Source organism: Pristiophorus japonicus, chromosome 13 (genome assembly GCF_044704955.1).
Source record: "Pristiophorus japonicus isolate sPriJap1 chromosome 13, sPriJap1.hap1, whole genome shotgun sequence".
Taxonomy (NCBI): Eukaryota; Metazoa; Chordata; class Chondrichthyes; family Pristiophoridae; genus Pristiophorus; species Pristiophorus japonicus.
The window spans coordinates 16,377,945-16,398,143 of record NC_091989.1 but is presented as its reverse complement, the minus strand read 5'-3'; the positions used below and the strand labels follow the sequence as shown (position 1 = coordinate 16,398,143).

Genomic DNA, 20,199 nt, shown 5'->3' with positions numbered 1-20,199 from the left:
ATCTGCAGCCAGAAATTTTCAAGAGCCTGCCAAACTGCAAAACTTCTCTGACCTAAAGCAATTGATCTCTGCTTGGCCTCTGGGTGGTCCATATTTACAATAATTAGACTTTGTGGGGCTGAAATTCATTATTGCCCCGTTTGGGGTTGGTAACAGTCAGGAGGCGCGAACTTACCCCCAGGCGCTGCAGTCTCGCCCCTCTCGAAAAATTCGGGTTTCCCCCCCCCCAGGAAGGATGCATTCCTGGGGCGGATGCCACAGCTGCACTGCACCCTGGGCCATGCCGTGGTGCCGCGTCCGAGGGGGCCCATCCCTCACTTAAAGGGGAAGGGCCCACGCTGCCGACATTGCGGAAGGAAAAAGCACCTACCTGGACCACCAGGGAGCGGGGCGTGCCACGCGATCAGCCCGTCACTCAATCAGAATGCGATCGCGGCCAGGAGCCTGCGAAGGGACCAGATCAGGAGCGGCAACAAGAAGGTAATTTTAGTGCTTTTGCCCGGCACTGCTGCACGGCGGGAGGGGGGGGGGGGGGGAGGCAATGCGCGTGGCAATGATGTCACCATCTCCGGGCGCAGGAGATCGGGAAGCAAAGCGGCAGGGCCGCTGCTGAGGGCGGGAGTCGTTGCCAGCGGTGCACCCGGCCGGTAAGGCTTTTGCGTTAACGGGTGGGGCAAATGCACCGAATTTCTGGCCCTGTAGTTTGAAAGGAACAGGGCAGTTTAAACAGAGATGAGCCTTAGCAGCAGAATAGTACGCCGTCCCTCATCATTAAAACAATAGGGGGGATTTTAACCCACTCTGAATGGCTGGAAAGGTGAGGGGGCAGGGGAGCAGTTAAAATGGAGCGGTTCCATTTCCCGCTGGTTTTGGTGCTGGACAAGGCTCCCATTGGACTTTGGCAGGCAGGACCCTCATTGGTAAATGCAAATTGGGGTTCAATGACATACATGAGAGACCCCGATTACATTTTAACGCGCTCTTGAGCTGGATTCCCACCACAGCCAACCCTTTAAGGAATGCCGCAGAAGGAATGCCCTGGCCTCTGCAGCTCGCTACCTCCCCCCCTCCCCCCCCCCATCCTGCCCTAACCGCGAGGCCTTCGCAACCCCCCCCCTTTCGCCGACTTATCTTGCTGCCGGCAACCTTCTCCAGGTGCTGCCATCCAGCTGCTGCTTTCCGCCCAAAAACAACCGGCGTTAACATCGGCCCCAGTCTTACTCAACGATTCTGTAACTCGTGGATTCACCTCTCGATGCAGCCTTGAGATTAATGGGTGATGGGTGCATCAGAGCCCCATTTAAACTAATCGTAGCATTTATGAATGGTTTCATTAACATTATCAAATGACCGCAATCCTTCCCGTTAATACAGCTGTGCCCGTTCAGCAACTTTATCGTGTAAAAATATCGTGACGACAAATAAACAAGTAAGGCAGGAGTGGGGTACTGAAGTTGCATGATCAGCCATGATCTTATTGAATGGTGGTGCAGGCTCGAAAGGCCGAATGGCCTACTCCTGCACCTATTTTCGATGTTTCTATGTTTCTATTTAAAGTTGTGGCTTCAAGTCCCACTCCAGATAATATAATCTAGACTGACACTCCAGTGCAGTGCTGAGGGAGTGCTGGCACTGTCAGAGGTGCCGTCTTTCGGTTGAGACGTTAAACCGAGGCCCCGTCTCCCATCTCAGGTGGATGTGAAAGATCCCACGGCCCTATTCGAAGAAGAGCAGTGGAGTTCACCTGGTACCCAGACCAATATTTATCCCTCAACCCGTGTCAGTAAAACAAATGATGTGGTCATTTATCTCACTGCTGTTCATGGGACCTTGCTGTGCGCAAATTGGCTGCTGCATTTCCCAACGTTACAGAAATAACTCCACTTCAAAAATACATCATTGGCTGCGAAGCGCTTTTGAACATCCTGAGGTCATGAAAGGTCCTGTATAAACGCCTTCTTTCTTTAATCTGTTGAGAGCTACTTCTTCGACCTGTGAGGCACTGATTCACAATTACCCACACAGCATAGTCAGGCAGTCAACAGTCGTCCAGTCTTATTAATCAGAACAGGAAACTGCACTCGTTATGAAGTGGCCATTTCCGATGAGGATTTTCTTGGCAGACTCTTCTGCAGACCAAGTTACTGCTCCTGTAGATGATCAGAAAAGTCTAGTGTGCCCTTCACCCTGCACTCAGATTTAAGGCCAGGAACCACACTGCATAGTTGATGCTTCGGGGAGCTAACAATCAACTTGCACTGTCAAACTCCATCCACCCAGCTGTAGGCACCATGGACAATTTGATCGGGAAGAAATCCTTACTGCTGTTGAAGGTACTCAGCCATTGCTCACCCATTCTGAGCTCAGTGACTAAATAGCAGTAAATTTATGCGATGCGTGGCCATGACATCACAGTGCGTTTGACAGCTTTAAAAAGAAAATTGTTGTTTCACAGGCTCTGCCATCAGACTCCATTTCAATCAGGTCCGTTGTTCCTTGGTCACATTCCATATATTCATTCCACTGAGAAATAAAAAACTCCACAGCAAAAGAGATCCCCCCCCCCCCGTGTGGCTAACTAAAGAAGTTAAGGATAGTATTAGATTAAAAGAAGAGGCTTATAATGTTGCGAAGCATAGTAGTAAGCCTGAGGCTTGGGAGAGCTTTAGAAACCAGCAAAGGATGATCAAAAAATTGGTGAAAAGAAAAAAAATAGAATATGAGAGTAAACTATCAAGAAGTATAAAAACAGATAGTAAGAGCTTCGACAAGTATGTAAAAAGGAAGAGAGTAGCAAAAGTAACATTGGTCTCTTGGAGGCTGAAACAGGTGAAATTATAATTGGGAATAAGGAGATGGCAGAGATTTTAAACAAATATTTTGTATCGGTCTTTGCAGACACAAAAGCATGCCAAAAATAGTGGGGAACCAAGGGACTAATACGTGTGAGAAAGTAATTAATATCAGTAGAGAAATGTATTTAAACATAGAAACATAGAAAATAGGTGCAGGAGTAGGCCATTCGGCCCTTCGAGCCTGCACCACCATTCAATGAGTTCATGGCTGAACATGCAACTTCAGTACCCTATTCCTGCTTTCTCGCAATACCCCTTGATCCTCCTAGTAGTAAGGACTACATCTAATTCCTTTTTGAATATATTTAGTGAATTGGCCTCAACAACTTTCTGTGGTAGAGAATTCCACAGGTTCACCACTCTCTGGGTGAAGAAGTTTCTCCTCATCTCGGTCCTAAATGGCTTACCCCTTATCCTTAGACTGTGACCCCTGGTTCTGGACTTCCCCAACATTGGGAACATTCTTCCTGCATCTAACCTGTCTAAACCCGTCAGAATTTTAAACGTTTCTATGAGATCCCATCTCAGTCTTCTGAACTCCAGTGAATACAAGCCCAGTTGATCCAGTCTTTCTTGCTATGTCAGTCCCGCCATCCCGGGAATCAGTCTGGTGAACCTTCGCTGCACTCCCTCAATAGCAAGAATGTCCTTCCTCAAGTTAGGAGACCAAAACTGTACACAACACTCCAGGTGTGGCCTCACCAAGGCCCGGTACAACTGTAGTAACACCTCCCTGCCCCTGTACTCAAATCCCCTCGCTATGAAGGCCAACATGCAATTTGCTTTCTTAATCGCCTGCTATTCCTGCATGCCAACCTTCAATGACTGATGTACCATGACACCCAGGTCTTGTTGCACCTCCCCTTTTCCTAATCTGTCACCATTCAGATAATAGTCTGTCTCTCTGTTTTTACCACCAAAATGGATAACCTCACATTTATCCACATTATACTTCATCTGCCATGCATTTGCCCACTCACCTAACCTATCCAAGTCACTCTGCAGCCTCATAGCATCCTCCTCGCAGCTCACACTACTACCCAACTTAGTGTCATCCGCAAATTTGGAGATACTACATTTAATCCCCTCATCTAAATCAGTAATGTACAATGTAAACAGCTGGGGCCCCAGCACAGAACCTTGCGGTACCCCACTAGTCACTGCCTGCCATTCTGAAAAGTCCCCATTTACTCCTACTCTTTGCTTCCTGTCTGACAACCAGTTCTCAATCCATGTCAGCACACTACCCCCAATCCCATGTGCTTTAACTTTGCACATTAATCTCTTGTGTGGAACCTTGTCGAAAACCTTCTGAAAGTCCAAATACACCACATCAACTGGTTCTCCCTTGTCCACTCGACTGGAAACATCCTCAAAAAATTCCAGAAGATTTGTCAAGCATGATTTACCTTTCACAAATCCATGCTGACTTGGACCTATCATATCACCTCTTTCCAAATGCGCTGCTATGACATCCTTAATAATTGATTCCATCATTTTACCCACTACCGATGTCAGGCTGACCGGTCTATAATTCCCTGTTTTCTCTCTCCCTCATTTTTTAAAAAGTGGGGTTACATTGGCTACCCTCCACTCCATAGGAACTGATCCAGAGTCAATGGAATGTTGGAAAATGACTGTCAATGCATCCGCTATTTCCAAGGCCACCTCCTTAAGTACTCTGGGATGCAGTCCATCAGGCCCTGGGGATTTATCGGCCTTCAATCCCATCAATTTCCCCAACACAATTTCCCGACTAATAAGAATTTCCCCCAGTTCCTCCTTCTTACTCGACCCTCTGACCCCTTTTATATCCGGAAGGTTGTTTGTGTCCTCCTTAGTGAATACAGAACCAAAGTACTTGTTCAATTGGTCTGCCATTTCTTTGTTCCCCGTTATGACTTCCCCTAATTCTGACTGCAGGGGACCTATGTTTGTCTTTACTAACCTTTTTCTCTTTACATATCTATAGAAGCTTTTGCAGTCCGTCTTAATGTTCCCTGCAAGCTTCCTCTCGTACTCTATTTTCCCTGCCCTAATCAAACCCTTTGTCCTCCTCTGCTGAGTTCTAAATTTCTCCCAGTCCCCGGGTTCGCTGCTATTTCTGGCCAATTTGTATGCCACTTCCTTGGTTTTAATACTATCCCTGATTTCCCTTGATAGCCACGGTTGAGCCACCTTCCCTTTTTTCTTTTTACGCCAGACAGGGATGTACAATTGTTGTAGTTCATCCATGCGATCTCTAAATGTCTGCCATTGCCCATCCATTGTCAACCTTTTAAGTATCATTCGCTAATCTATCCTAGCCAATTCATGCCTCATACCTTCAAAGTTACCTTGAAAAACTAATGGGACTAAAAGCTGACAAATCCCCTGAACCTGATGCATTGGTTGTGATCTTCCAAAATTCCCTACATTCTCGAACGGTCCCAGAAGATTGGAAGGTAAACGTAACCCCGCTTTTCAAGAAAGGTGAGAGAGAGAAAGTAGGGAACTACAGGCCAGTTAGCCTGACATCAGTCATCAGGGTAAATGCTGGAATGCATTATTAAGGATGTGAAAACAGGGCACTTAGAAAATCATAATATGATCAGGCAGAGTTAACATAGTTTTATGAAAAGTAAATCATGTTTAACAAATTTATTCGAGTTTTTTGAGGATGTAATGAGCAAGGTAGATAAAGGGGATCCAGTGGATGTCGTATATTTGGATTTCCAAAAGGCATTCGATAAGGTGCCACATAAAAGGTTGCTACGCAAGATAAGGGCTCACGAGGTAGGGGTAATACATTAGCATGTATAGAGGATTGGTTAACAGACAGAAAACCGTGAGTCGGGATAAACAGGTAATTTTCAGTTGGCAGGCTGTAACTAATGGGATGCCGCAAGGATCAGTGCTTGGGTCTCAGCTATTTACAATCTATATTAATAACTTAGATGAAGGAACTGAGTGCAATGTATCCAAGTTTGCTGATGATAAAAAGCTAGGTGGGAAAGTAAGCTGTGAGGAGAGATATGGACAGATTAAGTGAGTGGGCAATAAGATGGTATATGGAGTATAATGTACGTAAATGTGAGGTTATTCACTTTAGTAGGAAGAATAGAAAAACAGAATTTTTTTAAAGTGATTAGAAACTATTAAATGTTGGTGTTCAGAGAGATTTAGGTGTCCTCGTACAGGAAACACAGAAAGCTAGCATGCAGATACAGCAGGTAATAGACATGTTGGCCTTTATAGCAAGGAGGTTGGAGTACTAGACAAAGGAAGTCTTACTATAATTGTACAGGGCTTTGGTGAGACTACACCTGGAGTACTGTGTGCAGTTTTGGTCTCCTTATCTGAGAAAGGATATACCTGCCTTGGAGGTGGTGCAACGAAGGTTCACTCGATTGATTCCTGGGATTAGTTGGTTGTTCTATGAGGAGGGATAGAGCAGATTGGGTTTATACACTCTGGAAATTGGAAGAATGAGAGGTGATCTCATTGGAACATATAAGATTCCTCGGGGGATTGACAGGGTGGATGCTGTAAGGTTGTTTTTCCTGGCTAGAGAGTCTAGAACTAGGGGACATAGTCTCAGAATAAGGAGTCGGCCATTTAAGACTGAGATGAGGAGGAATTTTTCTTCACTCAGAGGGTTGTGAACCTTTGGAATTCTCTACCTCAAAGGGCCGTGGGGAAAGAACAGGGGATTTGGGACTAATTAGATAGTTCTTTCATCGAGCAAGATGGGTCGAATGGCCTCCTTATGTGCTGTATGTCCTCATGTGCTCTGAGTCACTTTGTTTATTCAAGGCTGAGCTAGATAGATGTTTTGGACTCTAGGGGAATCAAGGGATACAGGGATCGGGCGGGAAAGTGGAGTTGAGGTCAAAGTTCAACCATGATCTTATTGAATGGCGGATCAGGCTCGAAGGGCCGTCTGGCCTACTCCTGAACCTAATTCTTATGTTTCTATGTTCTTATGGCTCACGGGGTAGGAGCACTGATAATTATAGAATTAAGGACACAGGCCCCAGGACAGTGCCAATCTGTCCCTGTCTGTGATTGATGAGTTGATTGGTTGTAGGCATGGAGAGGCTATAATTGGTCTCAACGTTCCTCGGCTATAGAATGAATGGGGGAGAAAAATCAAGCAGGGTTTCTACTGGTGATTACCATCCAGTGATCCATGGGCTTTAAAGTGAGAGCAAGATCAGACTGGGCTATAGGGCTCTCCATAAATGAAAAGCCTGTAGCCACTCACTGTCAGGACCCAGAGGTGAAGATTTGGCAATTCAGAAAATCGCCCCCTAAATTCCATTCTTTAATTCACGTGAACAAAAAAAACAAGCTGTTATCTGTATGTCCCACTATCCTCCTTCTCAACAGATATGGGTCCAGCTCCAAATCAACTACCAATACAGGGGATGGAGGTGGGGAGTACATCATGGAATAATCATGCATTAAAACTGGAAGCTTGATGACCTCTTGTGCTGTTCTCATAAATAAGTTTTTATCACCTCCCATAAAGGAGACAATGTATGCCCCTGTGAGAATACTCACAGGCTTGTAGAGCTGTTGCACTGTGAGTGGCTTAGCCAGTCATGTGCCATCCACAAAACTCAATAAAACCCCAGTCAGTTGGATCTAGGTCATCCACGATGAGGTATGTAGTTGTGAGTCTGGTGGATGAACTGGCAATGTGCAGTGTGATTGTTAAACCTTTGTTAACCGTTGTTAATAAACCAACTGTTGCTATGAATTCTTAAGCAAAGAACCCATGAAGCAAATACATTACAGAGACGAGACCTCCATCTTGGACTGGATTTGCACGTTCTCTAAAAAAAATCATCATCATCATCATCATAGGCCGAGACCTGGTGTGTTAGCGTGGAGCACTTTTGTGCTCAAGTCTCTGGAGTAGTGACTTGAACCCACAACCTTCTGACCCAGAGGTGGGAATGCTACCCACTGAGCCAAGGCTCACACCATAAAGCTGTTTCGGCTGTCAGTTGAAAATTTCAAAACTGTGGTTGATAGCTGTTTGATAGTTAAGGGTATTAAGAGTTATGGAACCAAGATGAATAAATGGAATTAAAATACAGGTCAGCCATGATGTATTTGAAGGGCGGCGCAGGCTCAAGGGGTTGAATGGCCTACTCCTGTTCCTATAATAACCTCAGACTTTTATTATTTCAGCAGGTTTATGGTCAATCAGCATTCCAACCACAATCACCTTAACAGTCTCAAGCAATGCAATGAGAACGGTCACCGATGTGTCCATAACTGCACAGCACACCAGCTCAACGAGTGTTATCGTGCCTTCCAGCACTGCAACACAAAAAGAAGAAAGCACGGTATCAAATTCTAGCACTGTCGCTGAGGGAAACAACTCTACTGCTACGATCACGGCACCCACAATGACCACACCCACTCTCGGTGCAATGCCTGGAGTAGTGACCAATCCAGCAACGACGACTTTGACCAACACCATGTCAGTGACATCTACGGGTCAGAGTAATACCACAACTGTTCAACGTGAAGGGTTCACACCAACTGCTTCACATCAGAATGAAAGCAGTGCCTCTACAACCCAGAAGTCTACAAGTGATGTAATACCTGGTAAGGAGAATGTACCACTGAAATCATAGAATCATACAGCACATAAGGAGGCCATTCGACCCATCTTGTTCTATGAAAGAGCTATCCAATTAGTCCCAAATCCCCTGTTCTTTCCCCATAGCTCTGAAAATTTTTCCTTTCAAGTATATATCTGATTCGCTTTTGAAAGTTGCTATTGAATCTGCTTCCACCGCCCTTTCAGGCAGTGCATTCCAGATCATATGAAAAGAAGGCTCGCATTTATATAGCACCTTTCATGACCACCTGACATCTCAAAGCACTTTACAGCCAATGAAGTAGTTTTGGAGTGTAGTCACTCTCAACTCTCAGTCAGCAGATTATGGGTTCAATCCCCCCTCAAGAGACTTGAGCACAGACATCGAGGCTGACACTCCCCAGTGTAGTACTGAGGGAGTACTGCGCTGTCAGAGGTGCTGCCTTTCGGATGAGACGTTAAACCAAGACCCCGTCTGCTCTCTCAGGTAGACGTAAAAGATCCCATGGCACTATTTTGAAGAAGAGCAGGGGAGTTCTTCCTGGTGTCCTGGCCAATATTTATCCCTCAACCAGCCTTGCTAAAACAGATTATCTGGTCATTATCACATGGCTGTTTATGGGACCTTGCACAGAGTTTCCTGCATTGCAACAGTGACTACTCTATAAAATGCTTTGGGATGTCCTGAGGCATATAAATGCATGTTTTTCTTTTTTTCTTTTTACTCAAAATACATCCTGCAGATCAATACTTCTCCTTGGCTCTGGAAAATGATAAGGACAGAACTATTGAGGTCAAATGTATTGAAGAGGAAAGTGTTTATGAGATGATTACACTCAGAGTGCTCCTACATTGAACTTCCTGTGCGTTACACAATTCCCTATTAGAATATTAACGTGAGGAAGGAGTTCCTGAGATCACCGCATTCATGGAATTTCCCGTGGCCACTGAAAATTTGAACCTTGGTTGCATCACGGAGATGCATTATTCATCACTTGCTTCTGGATAGTGAGGCTCCTCAACGTGTCCTAAGTGGCACGCCTGAGGTTGGTGCTGAATTGAGGGAGCTTCATTATATATCTAACTGAATCTGGGAGTGCTTTATGCTGACACCGGTGCCTGGGGAGAGAACTGTTCCCTTCCCCTCACTCTGAGGAGTACAAAAATTCAACCAAGAGAAACTTTTGGCCTGCTGATGTGGGACATGGCTGGGATTGAGAACTCAATGTGTTGGGGATGGCAGGGAAGCGGCCACCTTCTACCATTGAGTGACGCCCCAGGTTGGAGGTTTGAGCCCCACTACATGATGCCTCACGTGATCGACACACATTCTCAACTACCCTGCCTTGTAGCATTAATCCAACTGTTTGAAGATAGTAGCTCTGGGGCCTCTTTCTGGGTATTCGCTGTTGGCGAGTGTGCATCGCCGCGACTTCAGATTGATGTTCACCATAACACTGAGCTTACATCCAAACTGATGGATCAAATTAGCCCAGCTTCATACACCTTATCTGCCTAATCAACATATTTCTAGGAAGAAACAAAGAATTTGTATTTATATAGCGACTTTCACAACCTCAGGACGTCCCAAAGTGCTTTACAACCAATGAAGTACTTTTTTGGAGTGTAGTCACTGTTGTAATCTAGGAAACATAGCAGCCAATTTGTGCACAGCAAGGTCCCGCAAACAGCAATGTGATAATGACCAGATAATCTGTTTCTTGGTGATGGTTGAGGGCTAAATATTGGCCAGGACACCAGGGGTAACTCCCCTGCTCTTCTTCGAAATATTGCCATGTGAATCTTTTACCCCCTCCTGAGCGAGGAGATGGGGCCTCGGTTTAACCTCTCATCCAAAAGACAGCAGCTCTGACAGTGCAGTGCTCGCTTAGCACTGCGCAGGAGTGTCAGCTTAGATTTTGTGCTCAAGTTCCTGGAGTGGGGCTTAGACCTTCTGACTCAGAGGCGAGAGTGCTACCCACTGAACCAAGGCTCTAAAAAACTACCCAAGAGTAGTTACAGTGCAATGTGGGACAGTCAATAACAATTAGAAGATTTGCCATTATGCAGAGTCCACTCAACTCTTGATAAGCAAAGCTTCATGCCATGTGTGCCAATTTGTAAACTTTCCTTAATATTTAATCATTTCTACTGCACCAGTTAAAATCAGAGGCGCAGGACAGGGAACTTGGATATTTTTTAAATATATTCTAAACCTATGTTGTTACAGAAACTACAAGTCCCACAGTTGTAACTAAAACTGCACCCACCGACAGTGCCGTCAATTCAACATCAGTAAATTCTAGCCCTGCTATAACACAATCAACACACCTTGTGAACACAACCGTTTCAGCATTGTTCAAAACCACACCTACAAGTGTTACAGCTACAGGAGCAATGAATGACAACCTTCAGACTAATAAAAGGATATTGCTAATTACATCAACTGAAGAGATTTCCCACAATACATCAACTGAAGAGACAAAGAAAAATGTAACTGAAGGAACATTAGAAAAGTCCTCAAGTCCTCAAGGAACAATGGAAAATGCAAATGAAGAAACACAGGGAACTGCATCAACTAACTCAAAGACAGATATACAGTCAGAGGTAAAACAAAACAGTGCAAGAGTGAGCACTCAGCACTGCCAATCATTCCCCTCCCTTTCCTCAATGTTTCTCTTCATTCTTGCTGTCATATTGTTCTCGTTTATGCAGGACTGTCAGAACCACGGAGATATGTTCATAACTCTGGTCATTCCACCTTTTGCAAGAGTGATATTTTGTGTGGTTAGAACAAAGCTTGTGAATGATTGCTGGAAGTTTCAATCCATCTCCTCCATGAACCTGTAGCGTAAAGCGGACCCGAATTTGTCACTGATTAATGACCTCACTCGGGCTCAAAATTGCCCAGAAGTTGCTCCGTGTTTTTTGGAGCAACTTGATTTTTTCTGGAGTATCTTAAAAATCCCCATTTTGCGCATTCAATTTGCACCAGTGTAAGTGAGTTAGTTAGGATTTTTTTTAGTTTCGTTTAGTTTTTTTCAAAAGGGGGCGTTACTAGCCACCTATGACCGGTTTTGCCCATTTAGGCCACTTTGTACAGCTACTAGTTACTCCAAACTAACTTAGGCCAGCATATGTGGCCACAAAGAAAACCCTTGCGGAGAGTTATGAAATCAGCGCAGGTAGGTACAACGGGGGCCAGCAGAACTTAATGACTTGACTAAAGAATGTGAATAGGATCAAACAGCTATACAGGACATCATATGACAAACTTCGCAAAGTTAATTTACTATACAACAGAAGCATTCATGGAAGCTTAAACTACAAAAATAAAAGTAGAGACAAAATATATTTACATCATTTTTTCTAAATATCCAAATAAAAAATAGAAGTACCTCCTGCTCGTCTTTCTTATGTTTTTATGTAGGAAAGTATTTTCATCAACAGGGTTAAGGAAAGTCTTGAGTAAGCTCATTAAAATTACTGGCTACACAGTTATCACCCCTCCCCACCTCCCCTGCCACCCCCCCACCGATCAAAACTCTTCCCCCCCCCCTCCCCCCCATCCCGAGGAAAAATGTAATTGAGTGGGTGGAAAATTAAACTGCCAACCTAATGACGTTTATAATCGTTTCTCTACAAAAATACCTGGATATAACTTTTGAGATGGATTTCAAAATAGACAATTCTACCTGAACCTTTGCATGGCAATGTCCTTAAGCCTTCAAGTTATGTGTAGAATATTGACATCCAGCGGCAATAATGTAGGCATTCAACAAAAGAACCAAGTGCTTTGGAAGAAGGCAGGCTTCTCTATCAAAGTCTCGTTACTGTGCGGCAGGCCACGCGGCCCAGGATAGGGGCGGGACGTATCAGGTCCCACGCTGCAGCATGCAAACAGAGGCTGGGGGCAGGAGCTACTGCGCATGCGCGCGCACTCCAACGCGCATGTGCAGAGCTGCCGGCACTGTTTCTGGCACAGGGCCCTAGCTCCACCCCCAATCGACTGGCCACGCCACGCCACGCCCGGGAGAGGCAACACAGCAGCCAGAATTGGGGGAGATTTTTTAGGCGCCATTTTCAGCCCACAAAGCCGGCGCATCTTTGGTGAGTGCGACGAAAAAAGGGGTGGGCCAAATTTGAGCCCTCAGAAAGGGCACAAGCTATCTGGTGTGTGGGTGATAGGGCAATGCCACAAATGTTCTTCTGAGGTTGGGCTTAAAGCACAGTGATGGGGCCGGGCAGGTTGACTAACTATACTATACCTAATCTAGAATTAACAGATAGCAAAGGTCGGTTTCTGTAGGGGAAAGTGTTCCATTCCTTCAAGCCTCAACTTGACATGTACACAATTCACAAAAGAAAGTATATTAAAGAACAAATTGTTGACATTCTTGAAATCAAGTTACATGAGCGAAACCCAAAACTTTGAAACCAACTTTTCATAAGAACATAAGAAATAGGAGCAGGAGTTGGCCACCTGACCCCTCGAGCCTGCTCCGCCATTCAATAAGATCATGGCTGGTCTGATCATGGACTCAGCTCCACTTCCCCGCCCGCTCCCCATAACCCTTTATTCCCTTACTACTCAAAAAATCTGTCTAACTCCACCTTAAATATATTCAATGACCCAGCCTCCAAAGCTCTCTGAGGCAGAGAATTCCACAGATTTACAACCCTCTGAGAAGAACAAATTCCTCATCTCAGTTTTAAATGGGCAGCCCCTTATTCTAAGACTATGTCCCCTAGTTTTAGTTTTCCCTATGAGTGGAAATATCCTCTCTGCATCCACCTTATATGTTTTGAGTTCTTCTGAACTCCAATGAGTATAGGCCCAACTTACTTAACCTATCTTAATAAGTCAACCCCCCCCAACTCTGGAATCAACCGAGTGAACCTTCTCTGAACAGCCTCCAATGTAAGTATATCCTTCCTTAAATATGGAGACCAAAACTGTACACGGTACTCTAGGTGTAGCCTCACCAATACCCTGTACAGTTGTAGCAGGACTTTTCTGCTTTTATACTCTATCCCCCTTGCAATAAAGGCCAACATTCCATTTACCTTCCTGATTACTTGCTGTACCTGCATACTCACTTTTTGTGTTTCATGCACAAGGACCCCCAGGTCTCTCTGTACTGCAGCACTTTGCAATTTTTCTCCATTTAAATTATAATTTGCTTTTCTATTTTTTCTGCCAAAGTGGATAACCTCACATTTTCTCACATTATACTCCATCTGCCAAATTTTTGCCTACTCACTTAGCCTGTCTATATCCCTTTGCAGATTTTTTACGACCTCCTCACAATTTGCTTTCCCACCCATCTTTGTATCATCAGCAAACTTGGCTACATTACACTCGGTCTCTTCATCCAAGTCATTAATATAGATTGTAAATAGTTGAGGACCCAGCACTGATCCTGTGGCACCCCACTAGTTCCTGTTTGCCAACCGGGAAATGACCAAATTTATCCCAACTCTGTTTTCTGTTAGTTAGCCAATCCTCTATCCATGCTAATATATTACCCCCAACCCCATGAACTTTTATCTTGTGCAGTTAGCTTTTATGTGGTACCTTATCGAATGCCTTCTGGAGATCCAAATACACCTCATTCACATCTTGGTCATGACTCCTGATGTGCTTGGAAATTGACAATTTTTTCCCCAAAAAAATATTGCTTTAAACAAAATCGACGCTAACCATTTTGTGTTTATCTGTTTTCCCAGGTCCATTGTGTGGCTGAATCCAGTAGCCAAAAAAACTTCCTGATATTGAATAAAAGCATGGACTGTGTAAGTAATGACTTAGATGAAGGGACTGAATGTAACCTATCCAAGTTTGCTGATGATACAGTGTTAGCTGGGAAAGTAAGCTGTCAGGAGAACAGAAAGAGGTTGCAGAGAGGTAGAGACAGGTTGACTGAGTGGCAAGAACATGGAAAATAGAATACAATGTGGGGAAATGTGAAGTTATCCACTTTGGTAGGAAACACAAAAAGGCAGAATATTTTTTGAATTGCGAGAGACTGGGAAATATTTGCATTCAGAGGGACCCGGGTGTCCTTGTACATGAATCACAGAAAGTTAACATGCAGGTACAGCAAGCAATTAGGAAAGCAAATGGTATGTTAGCTTTTGCTTCAAATGGATTGGAGTATAAGAGTGAAGAAGTCTTACTACAATTATACAGGGCATTGGTGAGGTCACACCTGGAATACTGTGTACAGTTCTTGTCTCCTTATCTAAGGAAAGACATACCTCTAGGTCACTAGGCTGGTCCCTGGGATGAGGCGATTGTCCTATGAGAGGAGATCGACTTGACTCTATCTCCTCTCATAGGGCAATCGTCTCATCCCAGGAACCCACCTAGTGAACCTTCATTGCACTCCCTCTGAGGCAGGTATGTCTTTCCTTAGGCCTACATTCCCTAGAATTTCAAAGAATGAGAGGCGATCTAATTGAAATATATAAAATTCTTAAGAGGCTTGACAGGGTTAATATTGAGAAAAGGTTTCCCCTGGCTGGGGAATCTACAATACGGGGTCACAGTCTCGAATAAGGGGTCGGCCATTTAGGACTGAGATGAGGAGAAATTTCTTCACTCAAAAGAATCTTTGAAATTCTCTACCCCTGAGAGCTGTGGATGCTCAGTCATTAAGTATATTCAAGACAGAGGTCGATAAATTTTGGGGAACTAAGGGAATCAAGGGATATGGGGATAATACGGGAAGGTGGAGTTGTGGTAGAAGATCAGTCATGATCTTGATGAATGACTCGAAGGGCCGCATGGCCTACTCCAGCTCCTATTTCTTACGTTCTTATGTACTTATGTAACTCTGCGTTCAGCTTAGATAGGAACTTAGGAATTACTAGAAAAAAAAATGTCGTAGTTCATCTTCTACCATTCGCTTGGTACAACGATAATGGAGTTGTTGACTAATCACAGCAATCAATCTCTAACAATTAGTCTGCAGCAGACCCAGACATGAGGTGAGGAAAAAACACCCAATGATGGAGAGCTTTGGGAACCATAGGTTCAAAGTCAGCGGTTATAAGGGATTATCTCCAGACCTGCTGATTATAATAGTTGTTGTGATCAATGGGATGAAAACTGAGCAAGTTCTACAATGGGCTCATGAGGTGAAAGTAAAAATGAGCCCTGTCTTGGATGAATCCGTGAAGGGTAAAACATTTGCAGGGCTATGGGGGAAAAGAGCAGGGGAGTGGGACTAATTAGACAGCTCTTTCAATGAGCCGGCACAGGCAAGATGGGCCGAATGGCCTCCTCCTGTCCTGTATCATTCTATAAACTTTCCTTTTAAACTTGCCTGGGTTCATTTAGTACTCATTAACAATGGTTATTTTAACCAGAGGATATGAATCTTAAACTGCAAGTTCTTCAAAAAAAGTGGATCTTTGCTGGACATAGAAGGTTAGTGGAGCGGGGAGGACATACCAAAGGCCACAAAGGTTTAGTTGCTGCAGGAAAGCTCAGTATTGAACAACTTGAAATAAAGGCAAACAAATACAGATGTTGCTGGTAAGCTGTTGAATTTCTTTGCTGTCCAGTCTGGACAAAGCTGAGAGTATCTTAGCCTTAAGTTGTTGAGGTGTGTATTTTTCCAGACCTGCCCTGGCTGCACTGTGCAGTGTGAAAGTGAGCGTTGAGGTCCCAAGGAGAGGATCCCGGGTTCATACCCGTGGACTGCCTCTCTCTTTGAGGATCGGAACCAATGTCCTAGGGGAAGTGTTTGCTAGTGCTGTTGGGTAGGAGTTAAACTAATATGGCAGGGGGATGGGAACCTATGCAGGGAGACAGAGGGAAATAGAAGGGGGGCAGAAGCAAAAGATAGAAAGGAGAATAGTAAAAGTGGTGGGCAGAGAAACCCAAGGCAAAAAGCAAAAAGAGCCACAAAAGCAAAAGGAGGCAGGGTGGTGTTGCTGGTTAAAGAGAAAATCAATGCAATTGTAAGGAAGGACATTAGCCTGGATGATGTGGAATTAGTATGGATGGAGCTGCGGAATTCCAAAAGGCAGAAAATGCTAGTGGGAGTTGTGTATAGACCACCAAATAGTAGTAGTGAGGTTGGGGACAGCATCTAACAAGAAATAAGGGATATGTGCAATAAAGGTACAGCAGTAATCATGGGCGACTTTAATCTTCATATAGATTGGGCTAACCTAACTGGTAGCAATGCGGTGGAGGAGGATTTCCTGGAGTGTATTAGGGATGGTTTTCTAGACCAATATGTCGAGGAACCAACCAGGGAGCCGGCCATCCTAGACTGGGTGATGTGTAATGAGAAGGGACCAATTAGCAATCTTGTTGTGCGAGGCCCTTTGGGGAAAAGTGACCATAATATGGTAGAATTCCTTATTAAGATGGAGAGTGACAAAGTTAATTCAGAAACTATGGTTCTGAACTTAAGGAAAGTTAACTTCGACGGTATGGGGTGTGAATTGGCTAGAATAGACTGGCAGAGGATACTTAAAGGGTTGACGGTGGATAAGCAATGGCAAACATTTAAAGATCACATGGATGAACTTCAGCAATTGTACATCCCTGTCTGGAGTAAAAATAAAACTGGGAAGGTGGCTCAACCATGGCTAACAAGGGAAATTAAGCAAGGTGTTAAAACCAAGGAAGAGGCATATAAATTGGCTAGAAAAAGCAACAAACCTGAGGACTGGGAGAAATTTAGAATTCAACAGAGGAGGACTAAGGATTTAATTAAGAAGGGGAAAAGAGAGTATGAGAGGAAACTTGCAGGGAACATAAAAACTGACTGCAAAAGCTTCTATAAATATGTGAAAAGAAAAAGATTAGTAAAGACAAACGTAGGTCCCTTGCAATCGGATTCAGCTGAATTTATAATGAGGAACAAAGAAATGGCAGACCAATTGAACAAATACTTTAGTTCTGTCTTCACAAATAACCTTCCGAATGTACTAGGGGACAGTGGGTCTAGTGAGAATGAGGAACTGAAAGATATCCTTATTAGGCGGGAAATTGAGTTAGGGAAATTGATGGGATTAAAAGCCGATAAATCCCCGGATCCTGATAGTCTGCATCCCAGAGTACTTAAGGAAGTGGCCCTAGAAATAGTGGATGCATTGGTGATCATTTTCCAACTATCTATCGACTCTGGATCAGTTCCTATGGACTGGAGGGTAGCTAATGTAACGCCACTTTTTTAAAAAGGAGGGAGAGAAAAAGCGGGTAATTATAGACCGGTTAGCCCGACATCAGTAGTGGGGAAAATGTTGGAATCAATCATTAAGGATGAAATAGCAGCCCATTTGGAAAGCAGTGACAGGATCGGACTGAGTCAGCATGGATTTATGAAAGGGAAATCATGCTTGACGAATCTTCTGGAATTTTTTGAGGATGTAACTGCTAGAGTGGACAAGGGAGAACCAGTGGATGTGGTGTATTTGGACTTTCAAAAGGCTTTTGACAAGGTCCCGCACAAGAGATTGGTGTACAAAATCAAAACGCATGGTATTGGGTGTAATGTACTGACATGGATAGAAAACTGGTTGGCAGACAGGAAGCAGAGAGTCGGGATAAACGGGTCCTTTTCAGAATGGCAGGCAGTTACTAGTGGGGTGCAGCAGGGCTCAGTGCTGGGACCCCAGCTTTTTACAACATACATTAACGATTTGGATGAAGGAATAGAGTGTAATATCTCCAAATTTGCGGATGACACTAAACTGGGTGGCGGGTGTGAGCTGTGAGGAGGACGCTAAGAGGTTGCAGGGTGACTTGGACAGATTAGGTGAGTGGGCAAATACATGGCAGATGCAGTATAATGTGGATAAATGTGAGGTTATCCATTTTGGGGGCAAAAACACGAAGGCAGAATATTAACTGAATGGCGGCAGACTAGAATAACGGGAGGTGCAACGAGACCTGGGTGTCATGGTTCATCAGTCACTGAAAGTGGGCACGCAGGTACAGCAGGCGGTGAAGAAGGCAAATGGTATGTTGGCCTTCATAGCTAGGAGTTGAGTATAGAAGCAGGGAGATCTTACTGCAGTTGTACACGGCCTTAGTGAGGCCTCACCTGGAATATTGTGTTCAGTTTTGGTCTCCTAATCTGAGGAAGGACGTTCTTGCTATTGAGGGCTTGCAGCGAAGGTTCACCAGACTGATTCCAGGGATGGCTGGGCTGTCATCTGAGAAGAGACTGGATCAACTGAGCCTTTATTCACTGGCGTTTAGAAGGATGAGGGGGGATCTCATAGAAACATACAAGATTCTGACAGGACTGGACAGGTTAGATGCGGGAAGAATGTTCTCGATGTTGGGAAAGTCCAGAACCAGGGGACATAGTCTTAGGATAAGGGGTAGGCCATTTAGGACTGAGATGAGGAGAAACTTCTTCACTCAGAGAGTTGTTGACCTGTGGAATTCCCTGCCGCAGAGAGTTGTTGATGCCAGTTCATTGGATATATTCAAGAGGGAGTTAGATATGGCCCTTACGGTTAAGGGGATCAAGGGGTATGGAGAGAAAGCAGGAATGGGGTACTGAGGGAATGATCAGCCATGATCTTATTGAATGGTGGTGCAGGCTCGAAGGGCCGAATGGCCTACTCCTGCACTTATTTTTCTATGTTTCTATATTTTTTGATCTGCCGACCCAAGTTCTCAGCCGGGCCACTAGATGGAGTGAACCACTTTGGAGAGAAATAAAAGTAACTTTGACTGTCTATGATTCTAGGATCTTATTCTCTCCTGAATCCTGCCTGGTTCTGATTGATCATGGGTTGAGGGGCGGGGGTGTGGAGGTTTAATGTTAATCAGGGAAACTTTACATTGTAGATCTGTCCTCACTCCTGGTTGAAGGAGGATGTGTGTTGACATTTGACCTGCGGGTACCAGGACGTGGGAGGAGGAAACAAGCTTTCTATACTGTGGACGAAAGGATTCGACCACATTCTAACTGCAAAGTCCGACTCCAAGGCAGCATACCAGTTTGCGATAAATTGAGACTTGACAGGTCTAATCTTAAAGTGAAAGGTGAAGGGGCACACTGGGGTCAAAGATTACCAGAAGTGGAATTTTGAGCACCCCTGTAGCCTCGGTGAAAGCTAACAGCATGGTACAGGTTGTACCAGATGTGATCTATCACAGGACTCTCACTGTGATATCGGTGGTTCCTGCAAGTTCCACAGGTGACCTTTCGGATGAAAGGTCACTTAGATGCCAATTAAGAGAACAGAGCGAGGTGATTCAAGTGAATGAGAACCTGATAAATGAACCTGGTGCAGTGTCCATTAGCATCTAAAGTGCCTCTGGTTTGTGTCTAGCTACAAAGAGCAAACTTTAAATGGTACCTTAAAAAACGTCAGTCTCAGAATTGAATTATTTGCTTGCCGTAAAGGGCATTTTTGCTGTGTGTTTGCATTTAATCAGAAAACATCAGACTTGCACTGAACAGCTGTATTTTTTAATTGCCAGGAGCTTTTCTCCTCCAAAAAAAACCATGTTAAGTCAAAAGTATTTATAACTCATTAGCTTTTCAGCATCTCAGAAGTACAGAACTCCTTGTATCAGTCATCTCTTCCTCCTACAATCTCCAGGCTTTTAAAACCCAAGAGAAAGAAATAACTTGCATTCATATAGCGCCTTTCACGACCTCAGGACGTTCCAAAGCGCTTTATAGCCAATGAAGTACTTTGTTGAAGTGTCGGCACTATAGGAAACATGGCAGCCAATTTTGCGCACAGCAAGCTCCC

At 44.3% G+C, this 20,199-nt stretch overlaps 1 protein-coding gene across 2 annotated transcripts in view; it reads left to right on the top strand.

The window, feature by feature from the left end:
* podxl (podocalyxin-like) overlaps positions 1-20,199 on the top strand; it is a 171,172-nt gene that overhangs the window by 90,384 nt on the left and 60,589 nt on the right. For both annotated transcript variants that reach the window (XM_070897187.1, XM_070897186.1), the window contains exons 2-4: positions 8,037-8,459; positions 10,685-11,061; positions 14,185-14,250. In XM_070897187.1, the coding sequence (XP_070753288.1) occupies positions 8,037-8,459; positions 10,685-11,061; positions 14,185-14,250 (866 nt within the window). The remainder of the gene's footprint in view (positions 1-8,036; positions 8,460-10,684; positions 11,062-14,184; positions 14,251-20,199) is intronic.